Raw genomic sequence first — 18,628 nt, 5'->3', positions numbered from 1 at the left:
GGAGCAGGAGGTGGGAGAGGAGCAGGAGGTGGGAGAGGAGCAGAGGTGGGACAGGAGCAGAGATGGGAGAGGAGCAGGAGGTGGGAGAGGAGCAGGAGGTGGGAGAGGAGCAGGAGGTGGAAGAGGAGCAGGAGGTGGGAGAGGAGCAGGAGGTGGGAGAGGAGCAGAGGTGGGAGAGGAGCAGGAGGTGGGAGAGGAGCAGGAGGTGGGAGAGGAGCAGGAGGTGGGAGAGGAGCAGGAGGTGGGACAGGAGCAGGAGGTGGGAGAGGAGCAGAGGTGGGAGAGGAGCAGGAGGTGGGAGAGGAGCAGGAGGTGGGAGAGGAGCAGGAGGTGGGACAGGAGCAGAGGTGGGACAGGAGCAGAGATGGGAGAGGAGCAGGAGGTGGGAGAGGAGCAGGAGGTGGGAGAGGAGCAGGAGGTGGAAGAGGAGCAGGAGGTGGGAGAGGAGCAGGAGGTGGGAGAGGAGCAGAGGTGGGAGAGGAGCAGGAGGTGGGAGAGGAGCAGGAGGTGGGAGAGGAGCAGGAGGTGGGACAGGAGCAGGAGGTGGGAGAGGAGCAGGAGGTGGAAGAGGAGCAGGAGGTGGGAGAGGAGCAGGAGGTGGGAGAGGAGCAGAGGTGGGAGAGGAGCAGGAGGTGGGAGAGGAGCAGGAGGTGGGAGAGGAGCAGGAGGTGGGACAGGAGCAGGAGGCTGGATGTTGGGTCCCAGCAGAGCCCACGGCCTGGCTTAGGAGGTGCAGGGCAGCCTCAGGGGAGCCCCGCTGGCCGCGTGTCCCAGGACACGGGGTGGCTTTCAGAGGAAACCCAGGCCTGAACCCCCCTCGTTGTGCGGGAAGACGGGATCGCGGCTGCGGGCTGCCTGCCTGAGCAGGGAGCTTCTCGGCGAGCTCAGACGCGGGAAGAGCTCCTGCAGCAGGAGCGGAAACAGGGCCGGCGGCACGGGGAGCGTGCGAGCACGGCTCCGGCTCTCGGGGTGAAATGAGGTGGCCCAAGCGCAGCTGGAGCTCACGGTGGTGCATTAGGAGGAGCAAGAAGGGCTGCTGCAGCAAAACGTGGCTCCATCGATGGAGAAAGTCCACGTTTGGGGCAGCTCCTGGCAGCGAGGGGCAGGTCAGGCCCTGCGCCCCCGGCAGTTCACGGCACACATCCCCTTGGAGCCCCTCTCCGGATCCATGAAGGCTGGATGGCACCAGGACCTACCTGGGCAGCCGGTGCCCGATGCACTAGGCTGCTTCCATGGCAGGGTGGGCACGGGGCTGGAAGCACTGTGGATGCAGTGGACCAGGGCAGGCGCGATGGACCATGGGGGGGGGGTGTGTGATGGACTGTGGAGGGCATGATGGACTGTGGGGGAGCATGATGGACCATGGGAGGGGTGCGATGGACTGTGGTGGGTACGATAGACCGGGGATTACAAGGGGCTGATGGATTACAAGGGGTGGGATGGACCATGAGGGACACTATGGATCAGCGGGGCATGATGGACCAGGGCAGGTGCAATGGACCACGGGGAACTTGATGGACCACGGGGGGGTATGATGGACTGTGGGGGAGCATGATGGACCATGGGGGGCACAATGGACCACCAGGGGCATGATGGACTGCTAGAGACATGATGGACCACAGGGGGCACGATGGACTGCAGGGGTTGTGATGGACCATAGACAACATGGACCACAGCGGTATGATGGACTGTGGGGGAGCATGTTGGACCATGGGGGAGCACGATGGACCATGGGTGAGTGCAATGGATTGCAGGGAGCACAACGGACCATGGGGGACATGATGGACCACAGGGGACGTGATGGACCAAGGGCGTGTGATGGACAACAGGGGGCACGATGGACCATGAGGGATGTGATGGACCGTGGGGGGGGCAATGAACCATGGGGGATGTGATGGACCCTGGGGGGCATGATGGACCATGGCTTTGGCCACCAGCTCCCAGGATCCCAAGCAGACCATGACCAGGAGAGAGAAAACCACGCGGGGAGCCGATCTCTAAGCAAACAGGGGCTTTTATTGCTTCAGTACAGGGTAGGGGACGTAACACGTGAACATCATCTCAGAAAAGTTCTTCCTACCACTTAATCTTTTTCCCTCCAGGAGAGAACATTAGGCATCCAAAGAGAGTTCCAAACAACGATTAAATTAAACGTTAAAAAAATACCTCACGATTTAAAAAAACAAAAACAAAACAAACACAGAGCACAACACGACGGCATTTTTAGTAGGATTAAATTCACACCAAACGCCCCCCGCTAGCTAACGACAGGCGAGGGCGGCGCGGGCAGAGCCCGCCGGGCGCTCGGGGCTGGCCCGGCGCCGGCGAGCCAAGAGCATCCTTCATCTCGGCCGGAGACGCCTCTCACCCGGGACAAGCGGGAGCGAAAGAGCCCTGGGCGTCGAAGCCCTCCTGCTCCCTGCTCCGGTTGTGCCGGGAGGGGGGGGGATGGGGTAAGGCACCGGGATCCCCCCCCCCCGCCACGCCGCTGGGACCCCTCGGGGTGCTGGAGGGGGGTGCTGAGGTTTGGCTGAGCCAGAAGGGCACTTGGTGAGGAGCCGCGGGCGTCGCGGAGGGGGACGGGACCCCCAGGACGGGGCGAGCGGGTCAAGGCACTGATCCGCGGTGGCCGCGAAGCCCCCGGCGCTGGTGGGATCCATCCCCGTCCCCGTCCCCGTCCCCCCGGCCGCGCAGCACCAAGGCACTTGAGAAATGGCCCGAGCGGGCGCCGGGTTGTGACAGCTTTGCACGGAGCATCTTCCTCCTCCTCCTCCTCCTCCTCCTCCCTGGCGGCGAAGGGCAGGCAACGCCTCCGGGGGGGCACTCGCCCCAGAGCCCCCCCACCCCACCCCACTGGATGGCGGCTGAACCCCCCCCCCCCAAGCAAACGCTCTTCCCTTCTCTCAATAAATAAGAAATAACTTAACCGGCGGGAAGCCCCGGCGCCGGGGTCGCCCCGTGAAACCATCCGCCCGGGACCCCCGCTGCCCCCTCACTGCTGCTGCTGCCCCCCGGGACCGGGATTGGGATCGGGATCAGGGCCGGCTACTTCCTGAGCTGCAGGCTCTCCAGGAGGACGCGCTTGTGGCCGGGGTCGAGCACGCCGGCTTCCTCCAGGTCCTCCTCTGTGATATCGCTGCGGAGGGGGAACAGGCGTTGGCACCCTCCAGCGTGGGCCCAGGAGTCCCAGGCTCCCACCCGGCATCCTTTCCGGGGTGGGATGGACGCCCCGGCACGCCGCCCGGCCTCACCTGAGGAACTCCAGGTCGTCCCAGCCGTTGTGCACCAGCCCTTCCTCGTACCGCTCCAGCCCCATGGCCCGCAGCCACTCGCCCACGCTGCGCTCGCCGCCGCCGCCGCGGCCCGCCTGGCCCAGCGCCTGCGCGACACGCGGCCCCGCGGCGTCAGCCGGCAGCATCTCCGCGGAGCCGGTAGCATCCCCACGGAGCCGGCAGCATCCCCGCGGGAGCCGGGCTCAGCTGCTCCTGTCACGCCCCCACGTCCAGCGCTCGCCGGCCCAACCCCGTATCAGCCCTCCGAGAATCCCCGCAGGCGCTAATAACCCAAACCTCCTCCCCAAAAAAAAAAAGGGGCGCCGCCCCGCGCGCACCTCCTCGGCCAGGTCCTCCTCGATGCTCTCGCGGATGGGGTGCGGCGGGAAGGCGAGGGGGCGGCCGTAGTCGGGGTGCAGGCAGCGCGGCGGCGGCGGCGGCAGCTCCAGGCACCCCTTGGGCAGCAGCAGCAGGGCGGCCGCCCGTCCCGGCGCCTCCCGGCCCTTGCCGCTGCCGCCGCCGCCGTACTCCACCTCGCTCAGCGTCTTGGCCATCTGCAGCACGGAGCACGAGCGGTCGTCCAGCAGCGGCCCGGATGCCGGGGCTCCGGCGGGCGCCTCCGGCACAAAGGCGGCGGCGGCGGAGGGCGCCGGCCGGGGGTGCAGCTTGGGCAGCGGCGGCTTGGGCTCGTCGCGCCCCGCTCCCGCCGGCGCGGCGTTTTCGGCCAGCTCCAGCTCCACGGCGCGGGGCAGCGGCGGCGGCGGGAAGTCCGGCGGCGGCAGGTTGAGGGTGCCGGCGTCCTCGTCCGAGGAGCTCTCGTCGGGCCGGCCCGGCGGCGGCGGCGGCGGTGGTCCGGCGGAGGGGGGCCGGCGCCTCTCGGGCTGCGCGGGCACCGCGCTCGGCGCCTTGCTCTTGGGCGCCGGCGGCTTGCCGGGGGGCGGCGGCGGCGGGGGGCCGGGGGCGTCGGGCGCCAGCAGCTGGTGCGGGACCCCCTCCAGCACGTAGTACGCCGGGTTGTTGAAGCTGTTCTTCGGGGGGCCCCCGGCCGGCTCCGGCGCCGCCTCCGGCTTGCTCCTGCGGGCAGAGCGCGCCGGCGTGGAGGGCACGGAGCGGGAGCGAGGCCGTGGGGCCAGCTGGGAGGTATGTGCGCGTGCACGCCGTCCTGCCCCACTGCACGCTGTCCTGCCCCATTGCACACCCTCCTGCCCCCCTGCACACCCCTGTGCCCCACGCACACTGTCCTGCCCCACTGCACACTGTCCTGCCCCACACACACTGTCCTGCCCTATACACACCCTCCTGCCCCATGCACACTGTCCTGCCCCGTGCATGCCCTCCTGCCCCATTGCACATCCCTGCGCCCCACACACACTGTCCTGCCCCATTGCACACTGTCCTGCCCCACTGCACGCCCTCCTGCCCCACGGCATGCTGCCCTTCCCCGTGCATGCTGTTGTCCCTATGCACGCCGTCCTGCCCCATTGCACGCCGTCCTGCCCCATGCACCCCGTCCTGCCCTGTCCCGCAAAGCGTCCCCCTGCCCCCCGGGGCGCCCCTCTCCTCCGCCCGGGCGCAGGTCCTGCCCACCCCTCCGCCCCGCCGCTCCAGCTGCCGGGGCCACGTGGCATCCGGCACGCGGGCACCCGGCCAGGCGTCACCGCCGTCCCCGAGCCGCCCGCGCTCACCGGCTCTGGGCGGCCTCGTCCTTGGAGGTGCCGCGGTGCAGGGCGGCGGCGGCGGCGGCGGGGCGGGCGGCCGGCGCGGCAGCGACGCTTTTGTCGGGTTCGTCCAAGAGCTTCCCAAGGGAGCAGGCGGCCGGCTCTCCCGGCACGTGCTTCCTCCCCACGGACCTAGGCAGGACAGCCGTCGGGAGGCCGGCTCCACCCTCGCCGGGAACCCTGGGCGGCATGACGGGAGCTCCGGGCAGATGGATTCGGACCCCCCCCGGGCTCCCTCTCCCTGCTCCGCATGAGCCGGACCCATCCCAGCCGGCACATAAGCCACGGGGGGGAGAGATGCTGCCGGCTCGGAAGCGGCCGGGCTCCGCGGCACCGGGTGACGCTGGAGCCCTCCCGGAGCCCGCCGCCGTCCCGCCGCGCGCTGCCCGCGTCCCCCTCCTTACTTGACGTAGTCCGGGTTGGCTCGCGAGCCCGGCGGCAGCTTCCCCTTGCCGGCTCCCGTCTCATCCTTGTCGACGCTGATCCACTCTGCGAGCGGGACGCGGGGGCTCAGCGCGGCGCCGACGCCAACACCGTGCACCCCGCGCCGGCCGTGCCCGCCGAGGGGGGCGGGGGGGACGACTCACCGTAGAGGCGCTCGCGGGTGCCCAGGCGCTCGGCGGGCACGCGGACCTTCATGGAGCCGCGGATGTTGCCCGTCTCCTCGCCGCGGTGCGACAGGTAGGTGAGGAACTGCTGGGCCGTGCTGCCGATCATGGACTTCAGGGCGATGACGCACTCGCCTGCGGGCGGCGGGCAAGGCGTTGGGGGCCGGGGGGGGGGAGGGACCGCCGGCACCGAAAACGGGCGGCGGGGACGGCGCGGGGTGCCGATGTCCCCCCCCCCGGTGCTCACCGTACGACTCGTAGCCGTCGAGGGACTTGACGGTGAGCAGGAGGTGCTGGTCCTGCAGGTACTCGATCTCGGAGAGGATCGGCTTCAGCTGCGGGCGAGCGGAGCAGGCGCTGGCGCGGGGCGCGGAATGGGGATGGGGATGCGGAGCCCCCCCACCCCACCGCCGCCGGCGCCCGAAACGCAGGCGCCCGCCCCGGTCCTCACCGTGGGCAGCTGCCGGGACGACCACTGCACCTTCAAGAAGTTGATGTTGTCGCTGCTCTGGGTGTCGTTCTCGAAGCTCTTCTTGAACTCTGCGAGGGTGACGGCACGGCACGGTACGGCACGGCGTGTCAGGCCCCCCGGGGAGCCGGCGTCACCCCCCAGCCGCCCAGCGCTCACCTTCCAGGCAGGTGGAGTAAAACTCGATGAAGAACTTGGTGCGGCTGGCCGTCTTCACGATGGCTTCGATGCTCTCGAACTCGATGTAGGCCTGCTCGGAGGACTTGGAGAGACCTGCGGGCAGAGATTGGGGGAGGTGGGGAAGGCGTCAGGGGCGGCGCGGTGACGGGGCAGCGGCGCCCGCCACCCCTCGCCCACGCACCTTTCTTGGAGACGAACTGGGACGTCACCCCGACCTCGAAGGAGCCGAAGACTGGGGAGTGGTCGCTGCTCGTGATGTCGTCCGTGCACCCTGCCGAAAACGAGGAGACCCCAATGCTCGGGGCGGGGGGCATCCATCCCGTCCCGTCCCGTCCCATCCCCAGCGGGCACAAACCCGCCGGCGCCCTCGCTCACCGTAGGAGTTGCAGTTGACGTGCGTCTCCGGGTAGGACTTCCAGAGGATGCGGTCGCACCACGACGGCACGTTGGTGCGGACCTGGGAGAGGCGCGAGACGCCGGCGCTGAGCGGCACCCGCGGGGTGCCCGGTCCCCCCCCCGCCGTGCCGCCGTGCCGCCGCATCGCCCCCGGCACCTACCCCCGTGGGCTTCTGCTTGTGCCAGACGTAGGTGTCCCGGGACCCCCGCTCGTAGCGGTACGTGGGCGGGAAGGTGATTTCCTCTTCGCCTGCGGACACGGCCGGGGTGGGGGTGGGTGGGGGGGTCAGGCTAGGCCCCCCACTCCCCCCCGGGGGCCCCCGCCGCGGTCGCCCACCCCGCGCGGAGCCCGCCGCCCTCACCGAATCGCAGGAAGACCTTGTGCTTCTCCTTCTCCAGGTTGAGCTGATCCACCTTGAGCAGCGGCTCGAACTCCTTGCGGCTGATGTAGTTGAGGATCTCCTGCGGGGCAGAGACGCTGGCACGGTGGGGAAGGACACGTGGGCGGCGCGGCGGGGACGGCAGACAAATCCCTGCCCCACCTCCCTGCCCGTCTGCCCCCGGCACCTGGATGTCCATGTCGAGGCGGTAGTTGAGGTCCCCGAACCAGAAGAGGTGGGTGAAGCGGAGGGAGATGTCGAAGGAGCTCAGCTGCTTGTCCCCCAGCGAGAGCAGGCGCAGGATGTCCAGGTAGTTCTGGTTCCTCCTGCCGAGGAGGGTCAGCGCCGCGGTGGACGTGGCCAAGAGACGGAGCCGTGAGACCCGGCGCGGCCGCCCACCCTCCGCACCAGCCCCGCACCCCGCCAGGGACAGGCTGAGCCCCGTCCCGCGCTCACCTGGCCGTCTTCTCGTTGCCCGAGGTGAGGTGGCAGTTGACGAAGCCGAAGGAGGTGCCGTTGAACATGAAGGAGACGCCCACGGCCCCCTTGTTGCCTGCGAGGCAGGAGGAGGAAGGGGCAGGCTCGGGCCGCGGCGGGTTGCGACCCCCCCCCCCCCAGCCCCACCGGGGCCGCCCGCGGGGTCCGGGCCACCTACCCAGGGTGTTGGCGATGCCCGTCTTCACGCTGGAGGTGCTCACGTGGCTGATGCGGTTCTCGTGCTCCGGCTTCACCAGCACTACGATCTTGATGTTCCACAGGGACTGCATGGCGACCTGGGGGGGGGGGGGGGGGGGGCACAGATCTGAGACCCCCCCCATCCTGCACGGCCGTGCCGTGGGAGCCCACCCCTCCCCGTGCCACGCAAACGCCTGCAACGGGCAGAAATGCAAACCCGTCCCCGCAGCACCCGTGAGCTGGGCACCCGCCAGGGAAGGAGCCCCTTCCTTCTCCCAAGCTCCTTCCACCCAAAGGCACTTCCAACCTCCTGCTGTGCCGGGGCAGGAGATGAGCTGAGACAGGGGTTATTCCCTGGGTTCAATCCCCTGCCATGGACACCGGTGGCAGCTGAATGCCCCAGCACCGGAGAGGTCCACCCCATAGACTCTGAGAGACACCAAGCTCTGCCATGTGACAGGTAGCTCCAGCTGGGAGCCCCCGGTGGCCCCCAGACTCCTACCGGGCGGTACTCGATCTCCGTGAAGTCCTTCAGCACGGCCCGGAGGAAGTCCACCCACTCCTTGTCCCCCATGGAGTTCTCCTGGGTGCCGAAGACGTAGATGTCGTGGGGGATGGTGACCGTCATCTCGTCCAACGTCTTGCCCAGGCCCTTCGAGGTGAACCACGACGTGATGCTCTTGGGCGGAGGCACGCTGCCTGCCGGGGTGGGCACGGCCCGGAGAGACACGGTCAGCACGGGGGTAGGCTCGGTGCCCCCCGCCCCGGGCGCCGCGGGCCGGTCCCCGCGCTCACCCATGTTCCAGGTGCCGATGAAGATGGAGATCATGTCGGGCTCGTCCTGGTTCGAGTGCTTGTTCTTCATCAGCTGCAGGAGCTGGCAGAAGGCCTCCCGCTTCTGCGGAGGGGCAGGCGGGTGAGCGCGGCGGCCGCGGGGCGAGGGGCTGCGCCGCGGGGCCGTCGCGGCCTCCCGCCGGCAGGGACGGGGTCCCACCGCGACCCGGCGCGGTCGCGCGTCCCGCCGAGGGACTCCGCGGCGCGGCTGCCCTCCTTCCCCCCCGCCGCGGGAGACCGGCGGAGCGCGACTCACCCGGGCGCTGACAAAGATGAAGTCTTTCCGCTGGGTTTTATCCTTTTCCTTCTCGAAGACGATGCCCAGCTTGTTCTGCACCCGCTGCGACTTGATCAGCTGCCGGACTAGGGGCAAGCAGGGAAAATCGGAGAGGCGCTGAGCTCCGGCAGACTCCCAACCCTTCCCCCTCCGTCCCGGGCCAGGCAGGACTTACAGGGATGGAGAGACACCAGAAACGGAGCTTTTTCCCCCCAGGGTCACGGCGCTGGGGGCAGAGAGTAGGAGATAACCGGCTGCCGAGCCGGATCTCCGCTTATCCCACCCTGCCGATCAGCCCGGGGCGCCGAGGACCCGCCGCCCCCGCACGTCGCAGCGATGCCCCGGGCACAGCGCCGGGCGCCCCCGTCCGCTCCCCCGCTCACTCTTGTCGTGGGTGAAGGTGTTCCAGTCCTCCTGCGAGTCCTTCTGCTTCTTCAGCACCACCAGCTTGCCGCCCTCCACGTCCACGCTCAGCGTGTACTTCTGCGACTTGCCGATCTTGGTCAGGTCCCCCAGCGTGACGTCCAGCTTCACCTGCGGCGGCAGCGGGGGCGCTGGGCGCTGCGGGTCTGCACCATCCCGCCTCCACCCTCTCCCTTGTGCCAGCTCCTCCAGGGAGCTTTGCTCCAGCGCCCATCTGGGTTTGCACCGGAGGCGTTCGGCTAACGCCGGTTAAGGACCAAAAAACCCCAGGCGGCCCATCAGCAGGGACCCTGGCTGGCCGTGCCATGGACCGGGAACGTCCCCAGGGCCGGAGACTCCGGCGACAACGGAGCAGCGCCCTGAATCCCGCGCGGGACAGCTCCGGAGCCCAAAGCCAACGCCGTCGGCGGGAGCGCGGGGACCGGCCTCACCTCGAAGGTCTGGACGGGGATGCTCTTCGCCTTGCGGGACAGGGGCTGGGCCGGGGCGGCCTGCGCCGTGGAGCTCATTTCCTGGAGGGCTTTCAAGGCCTGGCGGGGAGAAACGTCGGCAGCGTGAGCCCGAGGCCGAGCTGGAGCCCGTGCCGGGGAAAGGGCCCGTGCCTCACCTTCTTCTCGATGCTGGAGAGGAAATCCTTCAGCACGGACAGCTTCAGCACCAGGCTCTCCAGCTCCTGCTCCCCGGTCTGCGCCGCCGTCTGCAACCCCCGGCGCGTCAGAGGGACGGCGGAGGGATGGAGGGGACCGTCGGGGCAGGCTGCACCCGGAGATGCTCCACGCGCGGCGGGCGAAGGAGCCGGGATGCCGACCCCTTCCCGAACCGCGGCCCCGCGCCTCCGCGTGCCCTCGCCCGCCTCACCTGCTGGAGGATCTTGGACACCATGGGGGAGCTCTGCTGGTCGAACACCTTGGAGAGGATCTCCAGCCCCGACAGCACCTTGTCCACCTCGCTGCAAGGGGCCGGAGGGGCAGCGGGTGTCAGCGGGCGGTGCGCTGCCGGGGTCTCTCCGTCCCCGCCGCTCCGTGCCGCTCCGTGCCGTGCCGCCCCGGCGCCTACCTGTGCAGCCGTTTGCAGGAGGTGACGAGAGTCTTGTTGAGATGGGGCAGGTTGCTGGCCCCGGCTTTGACCGCTTCCAGGTCCAGGGTGTAGCTGCCCTTCAGGTACTCGTGGGAAACGGTGCTAAGGCCGTTGGTGCTGCAGAAGGGAAGCCGGGAGGGTTAGGAGCAAGCGGAGACGCTCCGCGGGGAAAGCACGTGCGCACGTGCGGCACGAAGGGACCCGGGCACGGGGAGCTCGCCCAGGGCACCGCCGCCGCGGAGGCAGCTGCTCACCTCTCGGCCGCGCCATCCGGCACCGCCGGCCCCAGGCTGGTGGGACTGAGCCCTCCGGAGCTGCCCGAGAAGCTGGTGGAGCCGGAGCGGGGCGGGAGCGGAGGCTTCTCGTCCTCTCCATCTGCGAGGGGGAGAGAGGGGGGGGAGCCGCTCAGAGCGCCGCGGGACTCGCTCACGGTGCCAGGGAACGGGGATGGGGGCCGGGCGCCCCGCCGTACCCGAATAGTCCCTGTCCTCCACGTTCTCCTTCTCCTTCTCCCTCTCGACGGGGAAGAGCAAGGTGCAGACCAGCCCCTGGTTGGGCTGCAGGTACAGGGCGATGAGCTCGCTCAGGGTCTTGAAGCGCCTCACCTGCACGCCCTGCGAGGTCTGCGGGCGAGGGGATAAATTCGGGGGGGGCGTAGGGATGCCGGAGAGGGGGGCACGGACCCTCCAGCCCCACGAGACCTCCCTGCATCGGACTAGCTTCAGCTCCCAGCGCCGAGGGGCCCGTGGCATCCCCGCGCCGGCCGGCAGGGAGACGCGGGCACCCTGCCCCGGGAACGCGCCCAAAGCGCCGGCCGCGGGTCCGGCTCTCCGCGCGGAGCCGGCGCGCTGGCTCGGCTCCTGGCCGGGGCCGCCTGGCACGGCGCGGAGCGGCGAGGCGAGCGCGCAGACGGCTTCCTTTCCGCAGCCATCCCGCTCCCTCCTCCCTGCCGGGGGCGGCTTTTTCCTGTCTGCCGGCGCGGCACAAAGGGGTTTCTGTTGCTCTAAAAATACGCGGCGGCGTGGGCCGGCCGCGGCCCGCCAAGATCAGCACTCGCGAGGCGCCCGGCCGCGGCACGGGGCACCGGGGCGAAGGCTCGCGGCGCTCCGCCGGCCGCCGAGCCGAAAGGGAGCCGGAGCGGGGAGCCCGCGGCCGCGGCGCCCAGCTGCAAACAGCTGCAAACAGCTGGAGCACGCCTGGATCCCCGGCCCCTGGGATCCTCCCAGCCCGGCCGTGCCAGCCCCGGCCCCCGCGGGCAGGCGCTCCCATGCCAAAATAGCCCTTTAGGCTTTTTTCTGCTTTCGCCGAGGCCGCGGCGCCGGCGCCGTACCCAACCCCACATTATCGGCCCGGAACGGGCGGCTGCTCCGGGCGGGCTGGCAGTGGGCCCCGCCGGGCCGTCGCCGCTGCACGGTCCGCCCGGAGAAAGGCCGGCGAGCCTGGCGCCCGCAGAGCCGCCTCGGGGCGCCCTGAGCTCCTCCCGCGCGTAGGTAAGAGGCGCCGCGTCCCCAAACCGCGTGCCTGTCCCCGGGTGGAGGTGTGTGCGTCCCCATGCACGTCCCCGCCGGAGATGCACGCGTCCCCGTGCATGTCCCCGCTGGAGGTGTGCGCGTCCCCATGCATGTCCCCACCAGAGGTGTGCACGTCCCTGTGCACATCCCCGGGTGGAGGCGTGCATGTCCCTGTGCACGTCCCCACCGGAGGTGCGCGCGTCCCCGTGCACGTCCCCGGGTAGAGGTGTGCACATCTCCGTGCGTGTCCCCGGGCGGAGGTGCGCGCATCCCCGTGCCCGTCCCCAGGCGGAGGTTTGCACATCTCCGTGCACATCCCCGGGCGGAGGTGTGCATGTCCCTGTGCATGTCCCCGGGCGGAGGTGTGCGCATCTCCATGCACGTCCCCACCGGAGGTGTGCGCGTTCCCGTGCCCGTCCCCGGGCGGAGGTGTGCACATCTCCGTGCCCGTCCCCGGGCGCCGGCGCTGCCCACCTGCACGGCCAGGAACTCCTCCTCGTCCGGCAGGATGCGGTAGGTGTGCACGTGCTTCTGAAACCTGCGGAGGCAGAGGCAGCGCGGGTGAGGCGGTGGCAACGGTCCTGCGGCGACCCCGTGGCCCCCCGCTGCGCACCGGAGGGAAACCGAGGCACGGGCAAGCGGGGACACTGCGTGCGCCCCAGGGTCGATGCCCCCCTCCTGCCCCCGCGCCGGCTGGGGGTGCCGGCCCAGGTCCCGGTGGCGGCGGCAGCTCCGGGAGCCGGAGGCCGCTGGCAGCCGCGAGGCCAGGAAGCAATTCGGCTTTCAATGGAAGCTCACAGGAACCGGGGACGCGCTCCGAGTGCAGGGGTGACCGGCGGCGTTGAGAGACGGGGTGCCGACGCCACCGGCTCCGGCTCCACACCGGGCTCCCGCCGCCGCGCTCCGGGACGTTGGACCGCGTGCCCGGAAGGAAGTCTAAAAATACCCCCCCGCGCTCCGACGCGCGCCCGCGAGGGACGAGGAAGGATGGGGCCCGGCGGGGGCACAGCCGGCTCCGGGTGACGCCGGGCTCTCTCCCCCGGCAGCTCCGGGAATGCGGCGGCGGCGGCGGCGGCAGCGGCAGCAGGGAAGGAGGCTCCCGGCCTGGCCCCCCGGCCGCGGCGTTCGCAGAGGTCACCGCGAAAATAGCCGCCGCTGTCACCGCGCCAGGGCCACCTGTCAGCGGGACGGGATGGGACGGGGACGCGCCGGCACCCCCGGCACCCTCGGCGCGGGGCGAGCGGCTCCCCCTCGTCCGCAGCCCGTGTGTCCCCCAGCTGTGGGGCACATGGGGGTCTATATGGGGCACCCCAATTGGGGGAGTTACGGGGGTCCGTATGGGGAACCCCCAATCTGGGGTCGTGGGGGGGGGTGGGAACCCCAGTTTGGGGGAGGTCACGGGGGGTCCCTATGGGAAACCCCAAACCACAGCTGGGGGGTTTCCATAGGGGGAACCCCAAAGCTGGGGGGGTCACGAGGGGGGCTGGGAACCCCAGTTTGGGGGAGTCACGGGGGGTCCCTATGGGAAACCCCAAACCACAGCTGGGGGGTTTCCATAGGGGGAAGGCCAACGGGGGGGTAACGGGGCTCCATAGGGGCAGCCCATCCGGAGGCCGCGGGGCTCGGGCCGGAGGGGGGGGGGGGGGGGGGCCGCCGTCCCGGGCTGCTCTCCTGGGGGCTGCTATTTTCCTGACCGATCCCGCAGACGGCTCCGGAGGCGGCGGCGGAGGCGCGCGCCCGGCAGCACAAAGAGCCATTATGCCGGAGCGCCGGCCTCCTCCGGCAGCAGCCGTGGGCTCCCCGCCGCGGCCCCCCCGGAGCAGCGGCCGCGGGGGGGGGGGGGCCGGAGAGGGGGTGGCGGGGGGGGGGGGGTTAAAGGAAGACGGGCGCTGCCGGGATCCCGGCGTAGTTCCCTTTCCTCCTCCTGCCCCCGGGAGCTATTTTTAGGAGCCGGCGGGCGGCCGCGCTCCCGCGTTCCCGCGCGCGCCGCCGCCGGGAGCCGTGCGATTGCTTCCGCCCCGTGCCGGTGGCGGTACGGAGCAGTGGCGCCGCGGCCGCGCACCCGAGCCGACCGCGGGGTGCAGGCAGCTTGGCAGAGCCCAAAGCAGCGCCCTGCCCTCGGACACCTCGGCCAACGCCTGCTCCGCCCGGGTAGCCGAGCGAGCACCGGGAGAAACGCTCCCGTCACGACCGCGGCGACTCGGGGCCGGAAAACCCCCGGAGCCGCGCGGGAGACCTCCGAGAACCTGCGGCCAGCGTCACGGGAGGGAGCCTCGGCGTTCCCAACACCCCGCGGCTGGGACGCACTCCGCGCCATGCCCGGAGACTCCCCACACCCCAAAAACCCATCGGCAGAGATGGATACCCATCACGGGAGATGGATGCCCACCACGGAAGATAGATGCCCACCATGGGAGATGGACGCCCACCACGGGACACAGACGCCCACCACGGGACACGGACGCCCACCACGAGAGATGGACACCCACCACGAGAGATGGACGACCACCACGAGAGATGGACGACCACCACGAGAGATGGACGACCACCACGAGAGATGGACACCCACTACGGGAGACGGACGCCCGCTAGGGAAGACGGACGCCTGCGACAGGAGACAGATGCCCACCACGGGAGACTAACACCCACCACAGGAGACAGACGCCCACTACAAGGGACGCCCGCCAGGGAAGACGGACGCCCACCACGGGAGATGGATGCACACCACAAAGGACGGACACCCACTACGGGAGACAGACGCCCGCCAGGGAAGACGGACGCCTGCCACAGGAGATGGACGCCCACCGCAAGGGACGCCTGCCAGGGAAGACAGACACCCACCACGGGAGACGGATGCCGGCCATGGGAGACAGACACCTGCCACAAGGAACGGACACCCACTACGGGAGACGGACGCCCACCAGGGAAGACGGACGCCCGCCACAGGAGATGGGTACTCACCACAAGGGATGGACGCCCACTATGGGAGATGGACGCCCACCAGGGAAGACACACGCCTGCCAGGGAAGATGGACGCCCAACACAAGGAACGCATGCTCACCACGGGAGACGGACGCCCGCCACGGGAGACGGACGCCCACCACAAGGGACGGACACCCACTATGGGAGACGGATGCCCACCAGGGAAGATGGACGCCTGCCACGGGAGACGGATGCCTGCCAGGGAAGACGGACGCCCGCCAGGGAAGACGGACGCCCACCACAAGGGACGGACACCCACTATGGGAGACGGATGCCCACCAGGGAAGATGGACGCCTGCCACGGGAGACGGACGCCTGCCAGGGAAGACGGACGCCCGCCAGGGAAGACGGACGCCCACCACAAGGGACGGACACCCACCACAAGGGACGGACACCCACTATGGGAGACGGATGCCCACCAGGGAAGATGGACGCCTGCCACGGGAGACGGATGCCTGCCAGGGAAGACGGACGCCCGCCAGGGAAGACGGACGCCCACCATGGGAGACGGATGCCCACCACAAGGGATGGATGCCCACCACAAGGGACGGACACCCACTATGGGAGACGGACGCCCGCCAGGGAAGACGGACGCCTGCCACGGGAGACGGACGGCTGCCAGGGAAGACGGACGCCCACCATGGGAGACGGACGCCCACCATGGGAGACGGACGCCCACCACAAGGGACGGACACCCACTATGGGAGACGGATGCCCGCCAGGGAAGACGGATGCCTGCCACGGGAGACGGACGCTTGCCAGGGAAGATGGACGCCTGCCAGGGAAGACGGACGCCTGCCAGGGAAGACGGACGCCCACCATAGGAGACGGATGCCCGCCATGGGAGACGGATGCCCACCACAAGGGACGGACACCCACTATGGGAGACGCCCGCCCGCCCCGGGAGCCCCGAATCGCCGCTTCCCCCAGGCGCGGCGCAGCCCCCCGCGCTGCATCCCGAGGACGGCAGCGTGCCGAGGAGGTTCGCCCCCGGGCGGTGCCGGCGCCCCGCATCCCGCAGGGACGCTCGGAGGCGCTGCGGCTCGCTGCCCACGCCACCACCGCCACCGCCACCACCGCCACCACCACCGCGGCACGGGGAACGGCCCCGGGGCCAGGGCAGAGCGGCTTGCGGCGGCCGCGAGCCAACCCGGGGCCTGCCGCCCGCTTCGCCTTCGCCTTCGCCTGCCTCAACGAGGTAGCGGCACCCGCGGGCCGCCGCGGAGCGGAAGAGGCTCCACGCCGGGCGCCCCCACGCCGGGGCCCGCGACCGCACCGAGGCCTTGAGGTCGCGCCGGCGCTGCCACCACGGCCACGGCCACGGCCACGAAGGGGGTCCACCACGGGGACCTGCTCTGCCCCCCCGGGGGGGGCTCGGACCCCCTCCCCCCCGATGTCACCCCTGTCCCTCGGTGTGTCCCCCCCCCTTCGTCTCTTGGGGGCCTGAACCCCCCCCGACCGCCCCCCACACGGTTACCGGTGGCCCCCCCCCGTGCCCTGTTTCCACCCCCCCAGTGCCGGTTCCTTCCCCCCCGGTGCCGGTTGCCCCCTGTTGGTTCCCCCCTCGGTGCCGTTGCCCCCCTCCCTCCCCGTGCCGGGTCCGGTTGCCCCCCCCCTCTTCGGTGCCGGAGCCCCCCCCGTTTCCCCCCCACACACGGTGCCGCTGCCCCGCGGTGCCCCCTCGGTGCCGTTCCCCCCCGGAGCCGTTCCCCCTCCGCGGCCGTTCCCACCTGGGGCCGTTCCCCCCCCGCGGCCGTTCCCCCGCCGGGACCATTCCCCCTCGCGGCCGTTCCCCCCTCGGTGCCGTTCCCCCCCCCGGAGCCGTTCCCCCCCCTCGGTGCCCCCTCGGTGCCGTTCCCCCCCGGGGCCGTTCCCCCCCCCCCCGCGGCCGTTCCCCCCGGGGCCATTCCCCCGCCGCGGCCGTTCCCCTCCGGAGCCGTTCCCCCCCCTCGGTGCCCCCTCGGTGCCGTTCCCCCCCCCCGGGACGTTCCCCCCCCGCTCGGTGCCGTTCCCCCCCCTCGGTGCCGTTCCGTTCCGTTCCGGGCCGTTCCGGGCGGGCCGCACTCACAGCACGCAGAGCGCGTAGGCGCCGGCGACGCTCTCGCTGTCCCGCACCAGGAAGCTGCCGTCGCGCCCGGCGCGGGCCAGCAGCTCCTCGGCGGCGGCGCGGCTCAAGTCGCGGTGGTACCAGGGGGGCGGCGCCGCCGCCGGGCCCCCCGCGCCCGCCATGCTCCCGGGCCGGGCCGCGCCGAGCCGAGCCGAGCCGCTCCGGGCCGAGCCGCTCCGCTCCGCGCGGGGCGGGCGGCGGCGGCGGCGCCGGGGGCAGGGCCGGGGGCGGGCGGCGGGGCCCTGCAGGGCGGCGCCGGGCAGCGCCGCGGGGGCAGGGCCGGGCCCGGACGGGGCCTGCCCGGGGGACACGCTGCTGCCGCCGCCGCCACCACCGGGGCCGCTCCGCCCGCCGCCGCCGCCGGCTCCCTGCGGCCCGCGCAAAGGGCACGGCGGGGCGCCCGGCCCGGCTCGGCTCGGCTCGGTTCGGCCTGCTACAGCCCGGCTCGGCTTGGTACGGCCCAGCCCGGCTTGGCTCGGTTCAGCCTGGCTTAGTGTGGCCCTGCTCGGCCTGGCTTGGTTCAGCCCCCTACGGCCCAGCTCGGCTTGGCTCCGTTTGGCCCGGCCCAGTTCAGCCCAGCCCAGCTCAGCTCAGTTCAGCCTGGCCCAGCTCGGTTCAGCCTGGCTTAGTGTGGCCCAGTTCGGCTTGGCTCGGTTCGGCCCGCTATGACCCAGCTCGGCTTGGCTCAGTTTGGCCCGGCCCAGTTCAGCCCAGCCCAGCTCAGTTCAGCCTGGCCCAGCTCGGTTCAGCCTGGCTTAGCATGGCCCGGCTCGGCTTGGCCCACTATGGCCCAGCTCGGCTTGGCTCGGTTTGGCCCGGCCCAGTTCAGCCCAGCTCAGCTCAGCTCAGTTCAGCCTGGCCCAGCTCGGTTCAGCCTGGCTTAGTGTGGCCCCGCTCGGCGTGGCTCGGTTCAGCCCCCTACGGCTTGGCTCGGTTTGGCCCGGCCCAGTTCAGCCCAGCCCAGCCCAGCTCAGTTCAGCCTGGCCCAGCTCGGTTCAGCCTGGCTTAGTGTGGCCCGGCCCGGCTTGGCTCGGTTCGGCCCACTACGGCCCAGCTCGGCTTGGCTCAGTTCAGCCCGGCCCAGTTCAGCCCAGCCCGGCCCAGTTCAGCCCAGCCCAGCCCAGCCCAGCTCAGCTCAGTTCAGCCTGGCCCAGCTTGGTTCAGCCTGGCTTAGCGTGGCCCGGCCTGGCTCGGCTTGGCTCGGTTCAGCCCACTATGGCCCAGCTTGGCTTGGCTCGGTTCAGCCCGGCCCAGTTCAGCCCAGCCCAGCTCAGCTCAGTTCAGCCTGGCCCAGCTCAGCCCGGTTCAGCCCAGCTCAGCCCAGTTCAGCCCAGCCCAGCCTGGCTCGGTTCAGCCTGCTACAGCCCAGCCCAGCTTGGTACGGCCCAGCTCAGGTTGGCTCAGTTCAGCCCAGTACAGCCACCTCAGTTCAGCCCGGCCCGGTTCACCCAGCCCAGCTCAGTTCAGCCCGGTCCAGCTCAGTTCAGCCCAGTCCAACCCAGCCCAGCTCAGTTGAGCCCAGCCCAGTTCGGTTCAGCCTGGTTCAGCCCAGCCCAGCTCGGTTCAGCCCGGCCCAGCTCGGTTCAGCCTGGTTCAGCCCAGCCCAGCTCAGTTTGGTTTAGCCCAGCCTGGCCCACCTGGTTCAGCCCAGCCCAGCTTGGTTCAGCCCAGTTCAGCCTGGCCCGGCTTGGTTCAGCCCAGCCCAGCTCAGTTCAGCCC

The 18,628-nt window shown here is 70.9% G+C and overlaps 1 protein-coding gene across 1 annotated transcript; it reads right to left on the bottom strand.

Moving 5' to 3' along the window:
- Positions 1–2,883: 2,883 nt before the first annotated feature.
- On the bottom strand, positions 2,884–17,031 carry INPPL1 (inositol polyphosphate phosphatase like 1). The gene is made up of 28 exons (XM_067289529.1): positions 16,871–17,031; positions 12,295–12,358; positions 10,782–10,932; positions 10,564–10,684; positions 10,289–10,426; positions 10,091–10,181; positions 9,840–9,929; positions 9,664–9,762; positions 9,193–9,343; positions 8,789–8,895; positions 8,494–8,596; positions 8,201–8,397; positions 7,679–7,796; positions 7,480–7,576; positions 7,211–7,349; positions 7,006–7,105; positions 6,805–6,893; positions 6,623–6,704; positions 6,429–6,518; positions 6,227–6,340; positions 6,050–6,138; positions 5,846–5,933; positions 5,578–5,733; positions 5,395–5,479; positions 4,958–5,122; positions 3,611–4,346; positions 3,252–3,379; positions 2,884–3,136 (listed from the first exon to the last, which is right to left on the bottom strand). Exons 1-28 carry the CDS (start codon positions 17,029–17,031, stop codon positions 3,046–3,048), a joined length of 3,840 nt encoding a protein of 1,279 aa, XP_067145630.1. The 3' UTR covers positions 2,884–3,045.
- Between the last annotated feature and the right edge of the window lie 1,597 nt (positions 17,032–18,628).

The sequence above is a fragment of the Apteryx mantelli genome, chromosome 1, assembly GCF_036417845.1.
Source record: "Apteryx mantelli isolate bAptMan1 chromosome 1, bAptMan1.hap1, whole genome shotgun sequence".
Lineage (NCBI taxonomy): Eukaryota > Metazoa > Chordata > Aves > Apterygiformes > Apterygidae > Apteryx > Apteryx mantelli.
This window is presented reverse-complemented; position numbering and strand designations above follow the sequence as displayed.

Bases quoted from the DNA above. Each gene is read 5' to 3' on its own strand.
- INPPL1 (XM_067289529.1), bottom strand. From the start codon at position 17,031: ATGGCGGGCGCGGGGGGCCCGGCGGCGGCGCCGCCCCCCTGGTACCAC. The intron at 8,896-9,192 runs GTGAGCGGGGGA...GCTTGCCCCTAG, and splicing joins CACCTTCACCCACGACAAGA to TCCGGCAGCTGATCAAGTCG. The intron at 6,894-7,005 runs GTGAGGGCGGCG...CCGTGTCCGCAG, and splicing joins CAAGGTCTTCCTGCGATTCG to GCGAAGAGGAAATCACCTTC.